This window comes from Saimiri boliviensis, chromosome 11, assembly GCF_048565385.1.
Source record: "Saimiri boliviensis isolate mSaiBol1 chromosome 11, mSaiBol1.pri, whole genome shotgun sequence".
Lineage (NCBI taxonomy): Eukaryota > Metazoa > Chordata > Mammalia > Primates > Cebidae > Saimiri > Saimiri boliviensis.
Window position 1 is genome coordinate 60,226,070 of NC_133459.1, and position 20,981 is coordinate 60,247,050.

The 20,981-nt window shown below is 39.7% G+C and overlaps 1 protein-coding gene across 9 annotated transcripts in view; it reads left to right on the forward strand.

The window, feature by feature from the left end:
* Nucleotides 1-20,981, forward strand: part of PATJ (PATJ crumbs cell polarity complex component) — a 430,121-nt gene that overhangs the window by 163,444 nt on the left and 245,696 nt on the right. For all 9 annotated transcript variants that reach the window (XM_074380917.1, XM_074380918.1, XM_074380919.1 and 6 more), the window contains exons 25-26: nt 7,978-8,088; nt 14,118-14,195. In XM_074380917.1, the coding sequence (XP_074237018.1) occupies nt 7,978-8,088; nt 14,118-14,195 (189 nt within the window). The remainder of the gene's footprint in view (nt 1-7,977; nt 8,089-14,117; nt 14,196-20,981) is intronic.

Below are 20,981 nucleotides of genomic sequence, written 5' to 3' on the forward strand. Positions count from 1 at the left end.
TGGAGTGTAGTGGTGTGATCTTGGTTCACTGCAACCTCTGCTTCCTGGGTTCAAGCGATTCTCCTGCCTCAGCCTCCTGAGTAGCTGGGATTACAGGTATGCACCACCACATCCAGCTAATTTTTTTTGTAGTTTTAGTAGAGACAGGGTTTCACCATGTTGGTCTGTCTGGTCTCAAACTCCTGAGCTCGTGATGTGCCTGCCTCAGTCTCCCACTGTGTTGGGATTACTGGCGTGAGCCACTGCGCCCAGTGTGGGAGCTAGTTTTAAAGGCACTTCAGGCTGAGCATGGTGGCTCATGCCTGTAATCCTAGCACTTTGGGAGGCCGAGGCAGGCGGATCAGTTGAGGTCAGGAGTTTGAGAGCAGCTTGGCTAACATGGGGAAACCCCATCTCTACTAAAAATACAAAAATCAGCCAGGCGTGGTGGCTGCGCCTGTATTCCCAGCTACTTGGGAGGGTGAGGCAGGAGAATCGCTGCAACCTGGAAGGCAGAGGTTGCAGTGAGTCGAGATTGCACAGCTGCCCTCCAGCCACGCAGCCGAGCGAGACTCCATCTCAAAACAGAAAAAAAAGTGAGGTGAGGGGTGGGGGGCATAAAACCACTGAGAGTGCCCTGAAGTCTGAATGGGATACGTTTCTTTTCACTGGGTTAATTGGGTGACACCATGGTGGGTATCTTTAATCCCATTATCTGCTTGTTCTGATTCATGCTTTATGATGCTAACCATCAACCATGGTGTTTCAGCTCTAATGGAATACGAAGAGCCCTGGAGGTCATGGGCTGGAGTCATGTCCTTTTTGGGTTCTGTGTGTTTTTGGACAAATCATTAGACCTACAGATTTTCAGTTTTCAAATAAAATGGAAATGAGAATTCAAAATCTATAGCATTATTGTGAGGATTAAATTAAAGAATTATATAAAAGCAGCTCTGTATACAAATTTTGAGTTATATTTGTGCTGTACAATGTTTAAAAACATTTTCTTTTTTTTTTTTTTTTTTGAGACGGAGTTTCGCTCTTGTTACCCAGGCTGGAGTGCAATGGCACGATCTCGGCTCACCGCAACCTCCGCCTCCTGGGTTCAAGCAATTCTCCTGCCTCAGCCTCCTGAGTAGCTGGGATTACAGGCACACGCCACCATGCCCAGCTAATTTTTTGTATTTTTGGTAGAGACGGGGTTTCACCATGTTGACCAGATGGTCTCGATCTCTCGACCTCATGATCCACCTGCCTCGGCCTCCCAAAGTGCTGGGATTACAGGTTTGAGCCACCGCGCCCGGCCTAAAAACATTTTCAAACATACTGCTAATATGGCAATGAAGAAGATGACCAAAAGTCCCTTACCTTATGGTGTTTACATGATAGTGGGAGTGGGGAATAGAGAATAAAATAAATAAATATATGTAGAATGTCAGGTTGTAATAAGTACCTAGGGAACAAAATAAAGCAGTGGAGGAGAATAAGGAGTGTAGGGGTTTGGGGCAGTGAAAGCAATAGTTGCAATTTTAATAGCTTCATCATGGAAGATGATATTGGGACAAATACAGGAAATGAGAGTGTGAGCCATATGGGTATATGGAGGAAGAAAAACATGCAAAAGCTCTAAGATAGGAGCTTGTCTGGATGTGTTCAAGGAGCAACAGGAAGTCCAGGAATAATAGCATAGCATGAACAAGCCAGAAGGAGTTAGAGAAAGGGGCTAAGGAGTGATGGGAAGCCACATCATGTAGAGCCTGAAAGCTCTGGAAGGTTTTCTGCTTTGAATGCAGTGGAGAGTCACTGGAGAATCATGAGCATGTAAGTACGTATTGTTTCAAAGTGTTTTGGCTTCTGGGGCTGGGATGGAAGGAGGGGCCTCAGCTGGAAGGCTGTTGCAGTCACTTAGGGGAGAAAGAATGGCAGCCTGGACCAGGAGGGGAGCAGTCAGATTGTAGTATATTTTGCAAGTAGAATAATAGGACTTCACCAACAGAATGAATGCAAAAGAGAAAAGTGGTAAGGATAATTCAGATTTTCAGCTTGAGGAATCAAAGATGGAATTTCTATTTGCTGAGATGGGGAAGACTGTGGGAGAAACAGATTTCGGGAGACAGTTTTTAGACATGTTAGGTTAAGACGCCTACCTGTATTTGACATTCAAATAGTAATAGTCAGTTAGATAAACAAATAAGGAGTCCTGTATTCTTACTAATTTTTTTGGTCTTTTTCCTCGGTTTCAGTTAGAGTTTGTCTCCCCCTGGAGTTGTTTGTTATTCCTTGTAATTCTGCTGGTTTTTACTGTATATGTTTAGTGGATTTATTGTTGGTGATTTGCTTTTGACATTATTTAGTTTTCCTGTTTATTCCTATTAATTACTTTTTGACTTAAATTCTATTTTATTAGTATTGGTAACCTTGTTTTTAGTTATTAATTTACATGGCACTTTTCTTTTTTTCTTTTTTTGAGACCGAGTCTCGCACTGTCGCCTAGGCTGGAGTGTAATGACATGATCTTGGCTTACTGCAACCTCTGCCTTCCAGGTTCAAGCGATTCTCTTGCCTCAGCCTCCCAAGTAATTGGGATTACAGGTGCCTACCACCATGCCTGGCTAATTTTTATATTTTTTAGTAGAGATGTGGGTTTTTGCCATGTTGGTCAGGTTGGTCTCGAACTCCTGACCTCAGGTGATCTGCCCACTTCGGCCTCCCAAAGTGTGGGATTACAGGCGTGAGCCTCTGTGCCCAGCCAGTAGTTTGTTTTTCTCATTCCTCCTTTTCCACTATTCTTTTCATTTAGTTTGTTGTATTTTTTATAAGCAACATACAACTGAATTTTGTTTTTTTTAAATCTAAATTAATAATCGTCTAGAAAATAAGTGAGATGAATTCACTTTTTGCTTTGGTTACTGATCTATTGTAACTTAATTTTTAAATATTATTGTATTATATTTTTTCTTAATGCATTTTGAAATCATAAATTCATAGCAAATTACAAAGAAGTGTACAGGGGAAGTCTCATGTACTGTTCACTCAGCCACCTCCAATTTTAATATCTTGTGCAACTATACCACAATAGCAATACCAAGAAATTGACATTGGCTCAATCTGTAGTTTATTCAGATTTTACCAGTTATGCATGCATTGATTTGCGTGTGTGTTTGTAGCTCTATACAGTTTTATCACGTGTAAAACCTTGCATATGCACCACCACAATGGAGAAACTCAACTGTATCATCACCACAAAACTGCCTTGCATTCCCCTTCTGTTTTAGTTCCTTCTCACACTGCTATGAAGAAATACTCAAGACTGGGCAATTTATAAAGGAAAGAGGTTTAATTGACTCACAGTTCCACATTGCTGGGGAGGCCTCAGGAAACTTTCAATCATGGCAGAAGGAGAAGCAGGCACCTTCTTCACTTTCTGTTATCCTCTTCCCTTTCTCTCCCATCTCTATCTTCTGACAGCCAGCAATCTGTTTCTTAATGTCTATAATTATGTTATTTTACAATTGTCTCATAATGCAATTATGCATTATGTATGTTTTTGAGATTGCCTTTTTTTTACTTAGTATCATCTCCTTGAGGTTAATTCAATTTATTATGTGCATTACTAGTTCATTCCTATGGCTGGGTGAGGTGGCTAACACCTGTAATCCCAGCTCTTTGGGAGGTAGAGGCAAGAGAGTGGATTGAGTCAGGAGTTCAAGACTTGCTTGGGCAACAGAGTGAAACCCTCTCTCTACAAAAAAACAACAAGTTTGTTCCTTTTTGTTGAGTAGTTGTCTTTGGAAATTCAGGCTGCCAAAACAAAATACCATAAAGATAGAAATTCCATTATCGTTCTGGAGGCTGGGTAGCTGGGAACTCCAAGATCAAGGGATTGGCAGATTCGGTGTCTGGGGAGGATGTGTTTTCTGGGTCGCAGATGATGCCTTCTCTTTTACTATGTGTCCTCACACAGTAAAAGGGATAAGCTAGCTATCTTGGGTCTCTTTTATTGAGGGCACTAATCCCATTCTTGAGGGCAGAGCCCTCATGACCTAATCATTTTGTAAAGGCCCTGCCTACCTCCTAATACCTTCACCTTAGAGGTTAGAATTTCATCATATGAACTGTAAAGGCCACATAAATTCCAACCGTAACAGTGGCATTTCATGATGTGTGTGTACCAATTTGTTTAACCATTCATCCATTGAAAGGCACTTGGGTAGTTTTTAATTATTGGCTATTACAAATAAATCTGCTCTAAATATGTCTATACAAATTCCTGAGTGAAAATAAGTCTCCATTTCTCTAGGATAAATACCCAAGAGTTCGATTACTGAGTTTTATGTTAATTCCAGTTTCTGAAAAGAGTTGTCAAACTCTTTTTCAGAGTGGCTGGCTATACTATTTTACATTCACACCAGCAATGTATAATTCTCCATATTCTTTTTTTTTTTTTAATTTTCATTTTTTTGGTTTCTCCATATTCTTACCAACCTTTTCCCTTTACTCTCACACTCAGAACAGTAAATGTGGCCAGATGTGTAGGGGTTTCCCCCCATACTCCAGTGGACACCAACTGGGTGTCTTATAATTCAGTCCAATTCTGATACTATGTACCTGGAGATAGTGTCAGATCCCCAGTGGACACCAACTGTCTTACAATTTAATTCAATTCTGACACTGTGTACTTGGATATAGCATCAGATCACACAGGTTGAGGGCTTGATCCTGCAAGACTGCCCCCATGTCAGATGCCACTCTTAGTAGGTTGTTACCTATACTTCTGACCAACTGGCTATAAACCAGGGCTTCCACATCCATCTCCTTGCATTTTGTTGATTTGCTAGGGCAGCTCAGAGAAACACTTACTTACATTTACTGGTTATACACAGGTTATAGATGGACAGCCAGATGAAGAGATGCATAGGGCAAAGTATGGAGAGGAGGGCACAGAATAACCACACTCTGGGTATACCACCTGCCACCCTCCCAGCACGTCCACATGTTCAACAACCCAGAAGCTCATCAAATCTCGTTCAAGGGTTTTTACAGAGTTTCATCTGCAGCCCCCACCCTCACTTCTTGGAGATCGTGGGGGAAGTGTGGGGTTCTCTAATACTTTGGTCTTTCTGGCAACTGGCCCCATCCGGAGACTATCCAGGGGATCTACCCTAAGCCACCTCAGTAGCATAAACTCAGATGTGAAAGGGGCTGTCATGCATAACAAAAGACACTCCTATCACTCAGGAAATTCCAAGGGTACTCTGTGACAAGAACAAGAACATTTCATATGATGCCACAGGCACACACATCCGTGTCCTCAGCTTCTCGTGCTCACTTCCTCCTCCACCTGCTGACGTTCAGTGGTTGTGGCTCCACCTCCTCCCTTGCATGTGCTTCCTGCTCTTGATCCTTCTTCCTTTCACTGAACTTGTCTGGGAGAACCACATCCTAGTTAAGTGCAACTCTGCTTATTCCAGGTCTCTGGCATGGCTAGAGAAATAACCAGCCATGGTGTCTGGTCTTATTAGAAGCTCATGAGCACCCCCACAAGCAGGTCTTTAATTTTGCCCTGCTGTCCTTTAATATTCTCCTAGCTGGTTCAGTCTCCTCTCTTTATAAATGATATGTCCTCAACCAAATCTCATCTTGAATTGCAGTTCCCCAAATCCCCACATGTCATGGGAGGGACCCAGTGGAAGGTAATTGAATCATGGGGGTGGCTACTTCCATTCTGCTGTTCTTGTGATAGTGAAGTGAGTTCTCACAAGATCTGATGATTTTATTTTATATTATTTACTTACTTATTTTCAAACAGAGTTTTGCTCTGTCACCCAGGCTGGAGTGCAATAGTACGGGCGTGTGCCAACACGCTCAGCTAATTTTTGTATTTTTAGTAGAGATGGGGTTTCACCATGTTGGTCAGGTTCATCTCAAACTCCTGACCTCATGATCCACCCGCATTGGCCTTCCGAAGTGCTGGGATTACAGGCATGAGCCACCGTGCCCCGCCAATCTGATGATTTTATAAGGAAATTTTCCCCCTTTGCTGGGCACTTCTCCTTCCTGCCGTGTGAAGAAGCATGGGTTTCCTTCCCCTTCCACTATGATTGTCAGTTTCCTGAGGCCCTCCCAGCCATACAGAACCATGAGCTAATTAAACCTCTTTCCTTTATAAATTACATACTCTTAGGCTGTTCTTTACAGCAGCGTGAGAACAGACTAATACAACAGGTAACTGTGCCAAACCCCTTATGCCTCTTTCCTCCGTCTTGCTCTCAGTTTAAGGTCCTAGTTTCAGGTTTCATTGAGAAAATAGAGGCAGTTAAAGGGAACTTCCCCTGCTTCCCGTGCTCACCAAATCTTTTTTCTAATTGCCTTTGTAACAGCAAAAGAACTGTATTTGTGCTTCCATCCAAAGCCAGTCTCTCTAATGACGTAGAAATCATTCCCTCTTGATTATCCAAGGATATTGTCGTTACAGTGGTCATGTCTCTCTCCTTTATCATCCATTTTTTCTCTCCACTATATCAATATCGCTGTGATATTTCCTCCTGTTTTCAAAACATCCTGCATCCCGGCTGGGCGCCGTGGCTCAAGCCTGTAATCCCAGCACTTTGGGAGGCCGAGGCGGGTGGATCACAAGGTCGAGAGATCGAGACCATCCTGGTCAACATGGTGAAACCCCGTCTCTCCTAAAAATATTTAAAAAATTAGCTGGGCATGGTGGCACATGCCTGTAATCCCAGCTACTCAGGAGGCTGAGGCAGGAGAATTGCCTGAGCCCAGGAGGCAGAGGTTGCGGTGAGCCGAGGTCGCGCCATTGCACTCCAGCCTGGGTAACAAGAGTGAAACTCCGTCTCAAAAATAAATAAATAAATAAAATAAAATAAAAATAAAAATAAAAATCCTGCATCCCTCTCCACCTGCATTCCTGTTTCCTCAGTCCTCTGATAGCAAAGCAGTCTTCATAAATTGTCACTGTCTGTTGAGACATTAGACCACCCCAGCATCTACCAAGTCTTTGTTATATTATAGGTTTGAAAAATTTGTTCTGTTAAACATGTTTTGGAAATACAGAGTGCTCTTGGAGATTTATGGGCGTGTTAGCAAGTTAGGTTCTCTGAAATTTTCTGTAATAGGGAACTGTTTACACTTAAATTTACTGAACACAGAAATAGTTTTAGTAGAGGAATTTGTGAATGTTTTTTGGTACTTCTTTTTAAACGTCATTTGAGAAATGTTCAACTACTCAATTGTGATAACAGGTGATTTGCCTAAAATATTACGTCTCGCGGCTTAATGGAGAGATGATAAAAGTCCATAGATAATCCCAGCCTCCCTTGTCCCACTCAGAATTATGTGCTGCACTCCTGGCAGAGGTGACAGACATCTTAAGCTGCTGTTACTGACTGAGCTACCTGTTTAGCATAATTATATTTAACCAGGGCCATTTTTATTAATGTATTTGTCTTATCTACTTTTCTGAAGGTGAAATGTTACTTTCCTTACACATGTTCTCCTAAAATACCAAAGTTTTTCTGGGCCAGTCTTGACTATGGTCTACTCATTAGGCTCTGGTTGTTCTCATAACTAGATAATACACACAGACTTTGAATTAACCTATCCACAATATCTACTGCTGTTCTTTTTTTCTTTTATTATTTTTTTTTTGAGACAGAGTCTTGCTCTGTCACCAGGTGCCAGGCTCGAGTGCAGTGGCACAACCTCGGCTCGCTGCAACCTCCACCTCCTGGGTTCAAGCAATTCTCCTGCCTCAGCCTCCCAGGTAGTTGGGACTACAGGCGCACACCACCACGTCCAGCTAATTTTTTTTTGTATTTTTAGTAGAGACGGAGTGTCACCATGTTGGCCAGGATGGTCTCGATCTCTTGACCTCGTGATCCACCCGCCTCGGCCTCCCAAAGTGCTGGGATTACAGGCTTGAGCCACCACGCCCGGCCTCTAGTGCTGTTCTAATTGAGATAAGTTGCTTCTGTGTTTCAGGTGTCCGGAGTAGATTTGCAGAATGCCTCACACAGCGAAGCGGTCGAGGCCATTAAGAATGCAGGAAACCCCGTGGTGTTCGTTGTTCAGAGCTTGTCATCCACTCCACGAGTAAGTTTTAGTTCGTCTTTTCAAGAAGTTTAATAATACTCTGTATACCTGCAGACCAAACTTTGGCCAGTATTTTCCACATATTTTCATTGTTATTTAGCTATACTAAAAGTATGAGCTTCACAAAAATTTAGTCATTAACTTTAAGGTCCCTTTTTTCCTCTCCAGTTTTGATCTTCTGATCAAATTGGAGTCACTACAGTGTGCAATGGTTTAAGTTACACCGTCTGGAATCAAACAGACCTGTTTTCAATTTCTTGATTCCTTATTTACCAGCTTTGCTAGGAGGCAAGTTACTTTCCTGAGCCAGTTACTTTGTCTATAAAATACTTCGAACAGAGTCAGGTGTAAAACAACATTGTAGAGATACTATCACATGTGTATATTTATTAAAGCATGTAAAAATAAAAACATGTTGACTTGTTGTACTGTTTGTGTTCTAATGTTGGAGATTCTAAATTTAAAAACAGCAATTCTTAATCATAAAATTTTTCTTTTTCTTCTTCTTTTTCTTTTTCTTTTTTTTTTTTTTTTGAGGTGGAGTCTGGCTCTGTTGCTCAGGGCAAAGTGCAATGGTGGGCTCTCAGCTCACTGCAACCTCTGCCTCTGAGGTTCAAGTGATCCTTGTGCCTCAGCCTCCTGAGTAGCTGGGATTACAAGCATGTGCGCCACCCTGGTCCTTTAATTTTGGTATTTTTAGTAGAGATGAGATTTCACCTTGTTGACCAGTCTGGTTTCAAATGCCTGACTTCAAGTGATCTGCCCACCTCGGCCTCCCGAAGTGCTGGCATTACAGGTGTGAGTGACTGCACCTGACCTAAGATTTTTCTTCTGTAATTAATTACTCCTTTGGTATGGAATTGGCACTCTGATATGAAATGTCGGTGGCAGGATGTGGATTTTATGCTACAGTGTGCAACAGATACGTCACCCTTAAAATTGGAAGCAATATTCTTTTTCTTCATTTTATGATGGAAGACAGCTATTCAAAACATCCACACTTCTTTGTTTTTGGTAGCAGTCTCACTCTGTCACCTAGCCTGGAGTGCAGTGGCATGATCGTAGCTCACTGCAGCCTTTGTCTCCTGGGCTCAAGCAATCTTCCTGCTTTAGCCTCCCAAGTAACTGGGATTACAGGTGCACGCTACCACACCTGGCAAATTTTTTTTTGGTTTTTGACAGGTTCTCGCTTTGGTGCCCAGGCTTACTTATGCACTTCTAATTGCGTATTTTAAGAAATTATTTGCTTTCCAATATACTTAAGTAGTGCATTCCAATCTTTTTTAATGTCAAGGCAAAAAGAAAATAATACTTACATGGCAAACTGGGCAAATATATGGTTGGCTATCTCAATGGTGGGGGCATTTGCATACTGGTAACCTGCCTATGCCCAGTGAGCTGTAGCCTGCATTGGCACCTCTGCTGTGTCACTGCCTTTTGCAGTATGGTGCCTTCCATTCTTAGCACCATGTTGACACCCTCAAGACTAATTGAGAGACATGAACTGAATAAAGTTCTCTTGTTTTCACAAAATTTGAAATTCAATGAGAATTTTTAGGATGCAGTTTTTAATTTTTGTGATATTGGGAATGTTGTTGAGGCCATGGCTTATTATTTCTAGAAACTGGGTTCAACAGGAAAATTGGCCAGATTGTTCTTTGCCAAATTATACTTCTAAATCAACAATTTTGAGTGAGAGTGAGCCAATCAAATTATACATTTGGGTGGCCAGCTGTGAATGCCCTGCCAAAAGGCTAAGCTTTCAATCCAACCTATGCTAGTGAGCTGAGGTGGAAATTGTTGTTTGGATGACACAAACAGTACAATTTCTTTCAATTACTCAAAGAAAATCTCTTCAGCACTATGCCATGCTCAAGTTACTTATTTCCTAATGTAGCTTAGTAGACGGCTACATTGTACATTCAGTTCATCAGGCACTGAACTATCTGGGTTCTAGACAATGAAGCATATCCCATTGATGATGTTAATTGCTATGTCCATGACTTGTTCCATTTTCAACTTTGTTTTTAGGGCAAAGTGACTTTTTTTTTTTTTGAGACAGGGTCTTATTTTGTCACCCGGGATGAGTACAGTGGCACAATCATGGCTCACTAAAGCCTCAACCTCCTTGGCTCAAACAATCCTCCAAGTTCAGCCTCCCAAGCAGTTGTAACCATGGGTATGCATCACCATGCCCAGCTAGCTTTTGATTTTTTTTGTGCAGATAGGGTCTCCCCTTATTCTCCAGGCAGGTCTTGAACTCCTGGGCTCAAGCAGTCCTCCCGCCTTGGCCTCCCAAAGTATTGGGATTACAGGCATGAGCCACTGCGCCTGGCCAGGACAAAGTGATTCTTATTGCATGAGACAAATGAAAAGAGAATCAAGTTTCATCTCTTTGTAAAATAGTGCTCTCTTTGGTTTACTTATTATTGCAAGTAGTACTGATTATCCAGAAATAGAAAATATAGGCAATGCTTAATTATTTTTGTTTAATTTACATTAAAATTTGAACTTTCCTTAAAACCCAAAAATAAATCATTTTCTAATATGCCTGATGTCGAAAAGTACCTTGGTCACATAAACATTCTCCTCAACAATATGAATGGAGTGGTTGTTTTTATCTGGGTGCATTATCAGCTGCTTTAGGACCATCACCAATATACCCTTTAAAGCTTCTCACCCTGACTTTCTCAAGTATATTTTCAGCATTCTGGAAAAATGTGTGTATCTACTTGGATGTACTTGACAAATACTTACTTGAGAGTAAGGCTCATAGAAAGTTTTTCTATAAGGTAATTTTTTCCACTTAGTAACATAACTGGCCGGGCGCGGTGGCTCAAGCCTGTAATCCCAGCATTTTGGGAGGCTGAGGCGGGTGGATCACGAGGTCGAGAGATCGAGACCATCCTGGTCAACATGGTGAAACCCCGTCTCTACTAAAAATACAAAACATTAGCTGGGCATGGTGGCGTGTGCCTGTAATCCCAGCTACTCAGGAGGCTGAGGCAGGAGAATTGCTTGAACCCAGGAGGCGGAGGTTGCGGTGAGCCGAGATTGCGCCATTGCACTCCAGCCTAGGTAACAAGAGCGAAACTCCATCTCAAAAAAAAAAATAAATAAATAACATAACTGCACTTCACAGAAACGTGTGTGTGTGTGTGTGTGTGTGTGTGTGTGTGTTTCATATTAAAAAGTCCTCCAGCCTGGCCATTATGGTGAAACCCCATCTCTACTAAAAATATAAAAAGTTAGCTGGGTGTGGTGGTGCAGTTCTGTAGTCCCAGCTACTTGGGAGGCCGAGGTAGGAGAATCGCTTGAACTCGGGAGGTGGAGGTTGCAGTGAGCCAGGATCATACCACTGCACTCCAGTCTGGGTGACAGAGCGCAAGTATTGTTACAAAAAAAAAAAAAAAAAAAAATCCTTTTGAAATTGGGTCATATCTTCAGCTCATTATGTTTATCATAACATGTTACTTTCGTCCTTTCTATATTCCAGTTGTACTTCCCAATACCATCATTCCATAAGGGTATCTAGTTTTTTTGACACATGAGCATTTTTCTTTTTTATTCTTTTTATTTTTATTTTTTTGTAAATGGGGTCTCGCTATATTGCCCAGGCAGGTCTCGAATTCCTGGGCTGAAGCTATCTTCCTGCCTCTGCCTCCCTAAAAGTTGGGATTACAGGTGTGAGCCACAGCGCTCGGCAACACATGAGCATTTTGCATATGAATCATCTATAAATATATTTTTAATTTAACAAGAAATACATTCTGCTGTTTTCCTGAAAGGTATAGCCTCATTGAGGATTTTGTCTTCTAAATTTTGCTAAAGATATATGTGCAGAAGAACATTTCTCTGCTATTTGAAAAACAGTGGGCTGGGCCCAGTGGCTCACACCTGTAATCCAGCACCTTGGGAGGCTGAGGTGAGAGGATCACTTGAGATCAGGAGTTGGAGACCAGCCTGGCCCACATGGCAAAACCCTGTCTCTACTAAAAATACAAAAAGTAGCCAGGTGTGGTGGTACATGCTTGTAATCCCAGCTACCTAGGAAGCTGAGGCAGGAGAGTTGCTTGAACCTGGGAGACAGACGGTGCAGTGAGCCAAGATCGTGCCACTGCACTCCTGTCTGGATGGCAGTGAGACTCCATCTCAACAAGAAAAAAAAAAAAAAAGAAAGAAAAACAATGTAAACATTATGAGTGGCATCTGACATTGTGTCTCATTTAGCTTCTACTTAGCATCAACCAATTTTTCCATGGGAGAAAGTAGTAGTAGTGTGGGTGGATAGCTTCTGACTTGTCAGGGAGGCAATGTTTTGTTTCAGATTCTTCCGGACAAGGAACACATGCCTGTACACCCCACCAGTCTTTGAAATCTGACTTAGGTCGTTATCTATATTAAACAGAGATAGAAATATGAGATACTAGCACAGCGCCTCTTCACATAGCACTGTACATATGTTAATGTATCATTACTGTTGTTTTTATGTAAATGACACACTTCTGAGAATGTAATTTATTCTGAAATTTATTTTCTTAAAAATGAAAATTTAATCTTTTAAATTGCATTTAGAGGAAAATGGGCTTTTTGTTTTGTTTTTAATTATCTCTAGGCAGGCAGTCTTTTAATCTTCTGAGCAAGGAGTTTTTTTTTTTTTTCTTTTTAATTTGTTTATGTATTTTTTGAAAAAAAAATCTTGCCCTGTCACCGAGGCTGGTGTTCAGTGGAGCAACTGTGGCTCACTGCAGCCTCGCCTCAGCCCCACAAGTAGCTGGGATTCCAGGTCCACACTATCACACTCAGCTAAGTCTTAAATTTTTGTAGAGATGGAGTCTCCCTATGTTGCCCACGCTGGTCTCAAACTCCTGGATTCCAGCAATCCTCCCACCTTGGCCTCTCAAAGCGCTGGGATTACAGATGTGAGCCACTGTACTCAGCCTATTTTTTTTTTTCTTTTAGGCTTCATGTCTCTCACCAGATTTTATGCCAAGATTATCTATGCTAGCTCTTTGAGGAGCCTGTTTGATAAAATTAAACTGGTTCATTCGTTTATAAAGTTGCATTAAGTGTAACTATGTATTAGACCATTTCTGAGCATGAGAGAAATAGTGAAAAATAACACTGAGTTCTACTCTCATGAAGGTTATTCAGTGGTGGAAATAGACTTGTTAATTCAGCCTCATGCTAACAGTGATAGTGGAGTATTTATTGAGTACACACAGTATGGGAGATAACATACTTGGACTGGGGGTACCATGATGAATAAGGTAAATCTGCCAAGTAGATGCGTTATCCTATGTTCTTGGATAATTAATTAGGTCATACCTGAAACTCTGTCTTGCAAAATGAGATATTTGGATGATAGTCAGCATGTGACCTTGTTTTTAGTCTTTTTCATCTTCAGCTTCTGGATCCACATACAGAAACTTGCATTTTTATGCCCCTATGGCATATATATATATATGAAACTTTATAGTATTTCAGAGTTATATATCTTGTCGGATTTTCCAAGTTTTATTGTTTGCTTTGAATTATACTTCTAATATCTTTACTCTTTAGATGAGATTACAAAGTTAAGATTTTAGCTGTTTAAACAAATACATTAAGAAATGTAATGAGAGACTGGTGTGGTGGCTCACGCCTATAATCCCAGCACTTTGGGAGGCTGAGGTGGGCAGATTATCTGAGGTCAGGAGTTTGAGAGCAGCCTGGCTGACATGGTGAAACCCCGTCTCTACTAAAAATACAAAAATTCGCTGGTGTGATAGCAGGCGCCTATAATCCCAGCTACTTGGGAGGCTGAGGCTGGAGAATCGCTTGAACCCAGGAGGTGAAGATTTCAGCGAGTGGAGATCGCGCCACTGCACTCCAGCCTGCGTGACAAGAGGGAAACTCCATCTCAAAATAAATAAATAAATAAATAATGTTAAAATAATTATCCATTCTGGAATGTCAAGAAAAATAAAATGTAATGATTATGTCATTTAAAGTTTTTCTTCCTTCCACCCCTTTTTTTGTTGCTGTAGGTCATTCCTACTGTTCATAACAAGGCCAACAAAATCACCAGTAACCAGAACCAGGGCACCCAAGAAAAGAAAGAAAAGGTAATTTGAACTTCTCATGTGTTTAAAAAGTGTTTTTGGTTTTTTTTGTTTTGTTTTGTTTTTTGCATATCTTCGCTAAAATAGAAGTGGTTTTTTGATGAGTGTCAGTGTTGTAGAAACACTATATTTACAATATTTTTTCCTGTGAATATAACTGGTTCTTACCAGCATAGAGGACGGAAGCTTGATGCAGCACAGATGCCAAAACACTATAAATGGCCAGTCCGCCATCAACATTATAGCTTTCTTTCCTGTTCAGACGGGCTGGTTGTTTGTCCATTCCCAGGATATGCCTCTCACACTGAGACTTTGATCTTTCTGTTCTCGCCTGGAAGTCCATTTCCTACACTGCTCTGCCGTAAGAATCCTTTCATTCTTCAAGGACCGTATCAAAGGTCATCTCTCCTTAGAAAACTATCCTTCTGTCAATCAGAATTAATCCTCCATTCCTGTTTGCCCACCTCTATTAAAGTAGAATCTGTTGACCTAAAAATTATTATTATTATTATTATTATTATTATTTGAGATGGAGTTTCGCTCTTTTTACCCAGGCTGGAGTGCAATGGCGCGATCTCGGCTCACCGCAACCTCCGCCTCCTGGGTTCAGGCAATTCTCCTGCCTCAGCCTTCTGAGTAGCTGGGATTACAGGCACATGCCACCATGCCCAGCTAATTTTTTGTATTTTTAGTAGAGACAGGGTTTCACCATGTTGACCAGGATGGTCTCGATCTCTCGACCTCGTGATCTACCCGCCTCGGCCTCCCAAAGTGCTGGGATTACAGGCTTGAGCCACCGTGCCCGGCCTGACCTAAAAATTATTTTAAGATGTGGTGTCAAGTAGGGATGAATTTTTATTTTTTCCCATCAAGAGAACTTACTGTTCTCTTGGGGAACTAACTGTCCCACTGTTTTAAAATAGGACCTCCTTTACCCACAGATTTGTAGTGCACCTCTGTTGTATCTCGGGTTACAAGGGGGAGTCTGTTTCTGAGCTTTCTCTTTGTTCCATTTGATCAACTTGTCTGCCCCAGCACAAATACTGCATGGACTGAATTATTAATAGTAATAAATCTTGTTTCCTGATAAAGCATTTTCTTTTATATGTTTCTTCTTCTTTGTAAGTGTCTTAACTATTTGTATCATTTTTCTTTTCAGTATCCATTTAGAATCAGATTATTAAATTCCACAAAAGTTTCTTTTGGGATTTTGACTGGAATTGTGTTGAATCTATAGATAAACTTAGAAGTTACGTCTTTTTGATGTTGAGACTTTTAAACCATTAATATATATTTTTCTATTAAATTCTTTTATTTCCTTTAATTAATTTTTATAATTTTAATTAAAAAGGCATTGAAATATTTTTATTTATTTCTAGGTTTTTTTATATTGCTAGAAATCCTATCTTTTTAAATTGAATTTTTTGTTTGTTTCTAGTATGTGGACATAAAATTGACCTTTATATATTTATTTGACGTCTTATAACATTATTCTTTTAAAACATTCAATAATCTAGTGGAGAATACTGGGAAAACCATAATGCTGACACAAAAAAATATAAATATAAACCTACTTAAAGATAAACTTATTAAACATTTCATAAAGAATGTTTAGTGTCTTTATGTGTGTGTTCCATATATGGTATTTTTAATAAGAATATGAATCTCAAATTCTTATTCTGTATAGATTTTATTTTTGGATTTTCTATACATATAATAATAATAAACACTTTGGAATAAGGTGTTTTCTTTTTTCCTTTCCACTCTTTGTTTTTCTCATTTTATTGTATCTGCTAAGACCTCCATTACTGTGTTTAATAGAAGTAATGATAACTAACATTCTTGTCATTTTTCTTCCTGATATTTAAGGAAAAGCTTTTAATATTTCACCACTGAATATGATGTAGGTATTTGTAGATAATCTGTCATGTAACTGTCTGATGGGTTCATCCTACTCACTGCCCAGATACAGTCGATTCATCAAGACAGGGGAATTGCAGTAGAGAAAGAATTTAATGTGTACAGAACTGACTAAGCTGGAGACAAGCGTTTTATTATTGCTTGAATCAGCCTCTCTGAAAATTTGGAGCCTGGAGTCTTAAGATAGTTTGGGGGCTAGGGATTGAGGAACTCTGATTGGTTTGGGTGAGGATGAAATCACAGGGAGTCCAAAACTGTCCTCTTGTGCTGAGTCAGTTCCTTGGGGAGATAAGGCACAAGACCAGGTAAGCCAGTTTACCAGTCTGGGTGTGTCGGCTGATCCATCAGAATGCAGGCTCTGGAAAATATCTTAAACACTAATTTTAGTTTTTGTAATAGTAACATTATCCATGGAAGCAACTGAGAAGATTAGGAATCTTGTGGCTTCTAACTGCAGGACTCCTAATCCATAATTTCTAATCTTGTGGCTAATTTGCTAGTTTTGCAAAGATGATCTGGTCCCCAGGCAAGTAGGGGGTTTGTTTTGGAAAAGAGCTGTTATCATCTTTGTTCCAAAGTTGAACTATGAACTAAATTCCTCCTATGGTGAGCTCCGCCTATGCACAGGGATAAACAAAAGCAAGGTATTGGAGGTTAAGGAAATATTCTTAAGGCAAGATGGAGTTGGTTAGCACAGATCTCTTTCACTGCCGTAGTTTTCTCACTGTTACAGTTTTTGCAAAGGTGGTTTCAGTCAGGTTAAGGAAATACTCTCTTTCATTCCTACTTTGCTAAGAATTTTTACCATGAATGGCATTGGCATTGACTTTTACCAGACGTATTACTAACATCCGCTGAAATAAGTGGGTGCATGTATACATTTTTTTCTTCTTGAATCCCTTAATGTAGTAAATAATATTAGTAGATTTCAGAATGTTGAACCAATCTTGAATTACTGGAATGCAATTTATTTGGTCATAATTTTTTTTTTTTTTTTTGCCCATTGCTGGTATTTCTTTTAGGATTTTTCCGTTCATGGTCATGAGTGAGATTTGCCTGGAAATTTTCATTTATGTATTGTCCTATCTGGCTTTGGTTGTGGTAAACTACTAAAATGATTAGTAGGAGCATTTATTCTTTTAAGTTCTCTGAAAGTTTGTATGAAAAAAATTATCAATTCCTTCAATCTTTAGTCAGACTACCCTATGAAGCCATTGTGGGCCTGTGTTTTCTATGTGAGAAAAATTTTAAATATTGATTTAGTTCTTTAATAATTGTTAAATCATTCTGATTTTCTATTTCTTCTAGACTCATTTTTGGTCGTTGACTCTTCTAGGAATATTGATATAACCTAAGTTTTTATATTTGTTGGCATAAAGTTGTTTGTGTATTTTCTTTTTTTTTTGAGACAGTCTCGCTCTGTCACCCAGGCTGAAGTGAAGTGGTGCTATCTTGGCTTACTGCAACCTCCGTCTCCCGGGTTCAAGTGATTCTTGTGCCTCAGCCTCCCAAGTAGCTGGAATTATAGGCATGTGCCACCATGCCTAGCTAATTTTTTGTATTTTTAGTAGAGGTGGATTCTCACCAGATTGCTTAGGTTGGTCTTGAACTCTTGAGCTCAGGCAGTCTGCCCACCTTGGCCTCTCAAAGTACTAGGATTACAGGCCTGAGCCACTGTGCCCAGCCATTTGTGTATCCTCTTAACATTAATCATCTCTGCTCCATCTATGGTAGTTATTTTTCATTCTGAAATTGGTAATTATGGCCAGGCCTGGTGGCTCATGCCTGTAATCCTAGCACTTTAGGTGGCCAAGGTAGGAAGATTGCTTCAGCCCAGAAGTTCAAGACCAGCCTGGGTAACCTGGCAAGACTCTGTCTCTACATAAAATATTAACTAGGTGTGGTGATGTGTAACTATAGTCTCAGCTACTTGGGAGGCTGAGGTAGGAGGATAACTTGAGCCAGGGAAGGCCACAGTGAGCCACGGTTACGCCATTGCACTCCAGCCTAGGGGACAGGGCAAAAAAAAAGTAAAAAATAAAATAAAACAAATAATAATGAAAACTAAATTAAAAAATAGGTAATTATTTGCTATATCTTTTTCTTCATTAATCTTGAAAGTAATTTTTTAATTTAATTTTTTTCTGAAGAATTACCTTTTGAAGTATGTTCGTCTTATCTGTTATATCTTTTTTCTGCTTAATTAATTTTGTTCTCATCTTTATTTTGCCTTGCTTCTTTGTTTGGATTTATTCTCCTTTTTTACCCCTTAATAATTTTTAGTTAATTGCAGAGATTATTAATTTTCTACCTTTTTTCTTGTCTAAAATAATCATTTAAGGCTATATATATATATATATAGAGGGGGGAGAGAGAGAGAGAGAGAGAGAGAGAGAGAGAGAGAGAGAGAGAGCTGCAGCCTTACTCTGCTGCCCAGGATGGGGTGCAGTGGTGCAATCACAGCTCACTGCAACCTCACTGCAGCTAGTCCTCCCATCTCAGCCTCCCAGGATGCTGAGACTACAGACACATACCACCATGCCTGGTTAATTTTTTGTATTTTTTTTAGAGATGAGGTTTTACCATGTTGCCTAGGCTGATCTCAAACTCCTGGGCTCAAGCAATCTGCCCACCTCAGCCTCCCAAAATGCTGGGGTTACAGGCTTGAGCCACAGCCCCTAGCCTAAATTTTTTCTAAGTTCCTGTTTACTACATTCTAAGATTTTAAATTGAATTTCTCTTCTTTGGTACTAAGGGGTTTTGTTTGTTTGTTTGTTTTTGTTTTTAGGCTCCAATGCGATTTCTTTTGGACCCAAAATGTATTTAGAAATTTATTTTAAAGTTTCCACATGAATGTTTAAAAAAATTTTTTTGTTCTATTTTCTAATTTAGCTATAATCAGAGATTGTTGTTTATGTAATATTAATTTTTTGACATTGGTTGCAACTTGTTTTTAATAGCCTAGTACATAGTTATTATGAATGTTCTATTTGTGATTAAAAAGAACAGTTATTATTTAATACATAATTATTAATTATTTAGTTATTGGGGACAGGTTTTTATAAAAAGTTTATAGATCAAACTATTTGAGTTATTCAGATTTCTTATAATTACTGATATTTTTTGTTAGCATAACTTAATGATTGTCCCTTTTGATACTAAAATTAGTCTATTTTTTGTGAATTTTCAGTTTTTGTTTCATATGTTTTTAAGTTAATTTATTAAGTACATCCAAGTTTAAAATTTTTATGTCATCCTGGGGGAATTGGCCCTTTTATTAATATGTGGCAGTTTTTAGTAACCTTAAACATCTGTTTCACCCACTGATATGGTTTGGCTGTGTCCCCACCCAAATCTCATCTTGAATTCCCATGTGTTGCGAGAGCGACTTTTTGTTGATTTTCTTTTTCTATTTGCCTGATGTGTTGGGTTGGAATTTGTTAAGCCACACACATGAAATGAATTCAGGTCTTAACTTTGGTGAATCTAGACTTGTATGGAATTCTTTCTTTCTTTCTTTCTTTTTTTGAGACAGATTCTTGCTCTGCTGCCCAGGCTGGAATGCAATGGCGTGATCTCTGCTCACTGCAACCTCCGCCTCCTGCATTCAAGCGATCTTCCTGCCTTAGCCTTCTTAGTAGCTGGGGTTACAGGTGCATGCCACCATGCCCAGCTAATTTTTGTATTTTTAGTAGAGACGGGGTTTCACCATGTTGGCCAGGCTGGTGTTGAACTCCTGACCTCAGATGATCCACCTGCCTTAGCCTCCCAAAGTGCTGGGATTACAGGCATGAGCCACCATGCCCGGCCACTTGGATGTAATTCTTGAGTAACACCTTTTTTCTCTTTTTCTCTTCCACCTCAAGCTAAGACAAAGGCCAGGAAATATACCCACTATCTTCTGTGATCTGGATTTGTTTATTTTTTAAAATCTTTATCTACTGCAAGTTTTACCCCATTAGGAAAAAAGCCATAACTGAATTGAACACATGGGACAACTTTAATTACAGTCATGTACATGGAGGCCAATCAAGATACTGACTCCTTGAGGATTTAAGGAAAGAGTTTTTGCAAAAGATGAGGAAAAGTGTCATTAGGTTGTTTACCAAATTAAAGGATTGTCTGTTTAACCTGATTGGCCACTGTCTGAGTTAAAATTTTAATCGCAAAGATTGTGTTCAGATTAGCAGTAGTGCATGTTATATGATCAAGCTGTTGTGGGATTTTGGGGGGACACCTATTAATAAGCATAGGTAATATATAAGATTCCAGAAGATGGTGGTTATTGCTTGCAGAGGTATTTTTTTTTCCCTTACATATTACAAGTAATTAGTTGCAGAATTCTTTCTCAGTCTTTTAGAAGTACAAGCCTTTACTTTCAGGAATGGGAGTTTGGGAGGGTGATATTTTTAGTCTAACTTCCCACCTTGCTTGGCCTCAAGGGGGCACTTGGGACTCATTAAATACTTATCTCTCATTAGATAAAAAATACATAGATACTGTATGATTATATTTATATAAAAGTCTAGAACGTACAATCTGTAGTGAGAGAAAGCAGACCAGTGGTTCCTTGGGAATGAGGTTTCAGGGAAAGAGGTGAGAAGGAGGGATTTTAAAAAGGCATGAACAAATTTTTAGGGATGATTGTTATGTTCACTCTCTTGATTGTGGTGATGGATTCAAATTGTATCCTTTAAATGTGTGCAGTTTTGTGCATGTCAGTTATACCTCAATATATTGAATTAAAGCTGTTAAAGACAAAAAATTTATACCATCTTACAGCTTGCATGTCTAGTGGAGCAAGGCAAACAGGAGAATCAGCAACTGCTACTTTAGGTTTTTTTTTTTTTGAGACGGAGTCTCACTCTG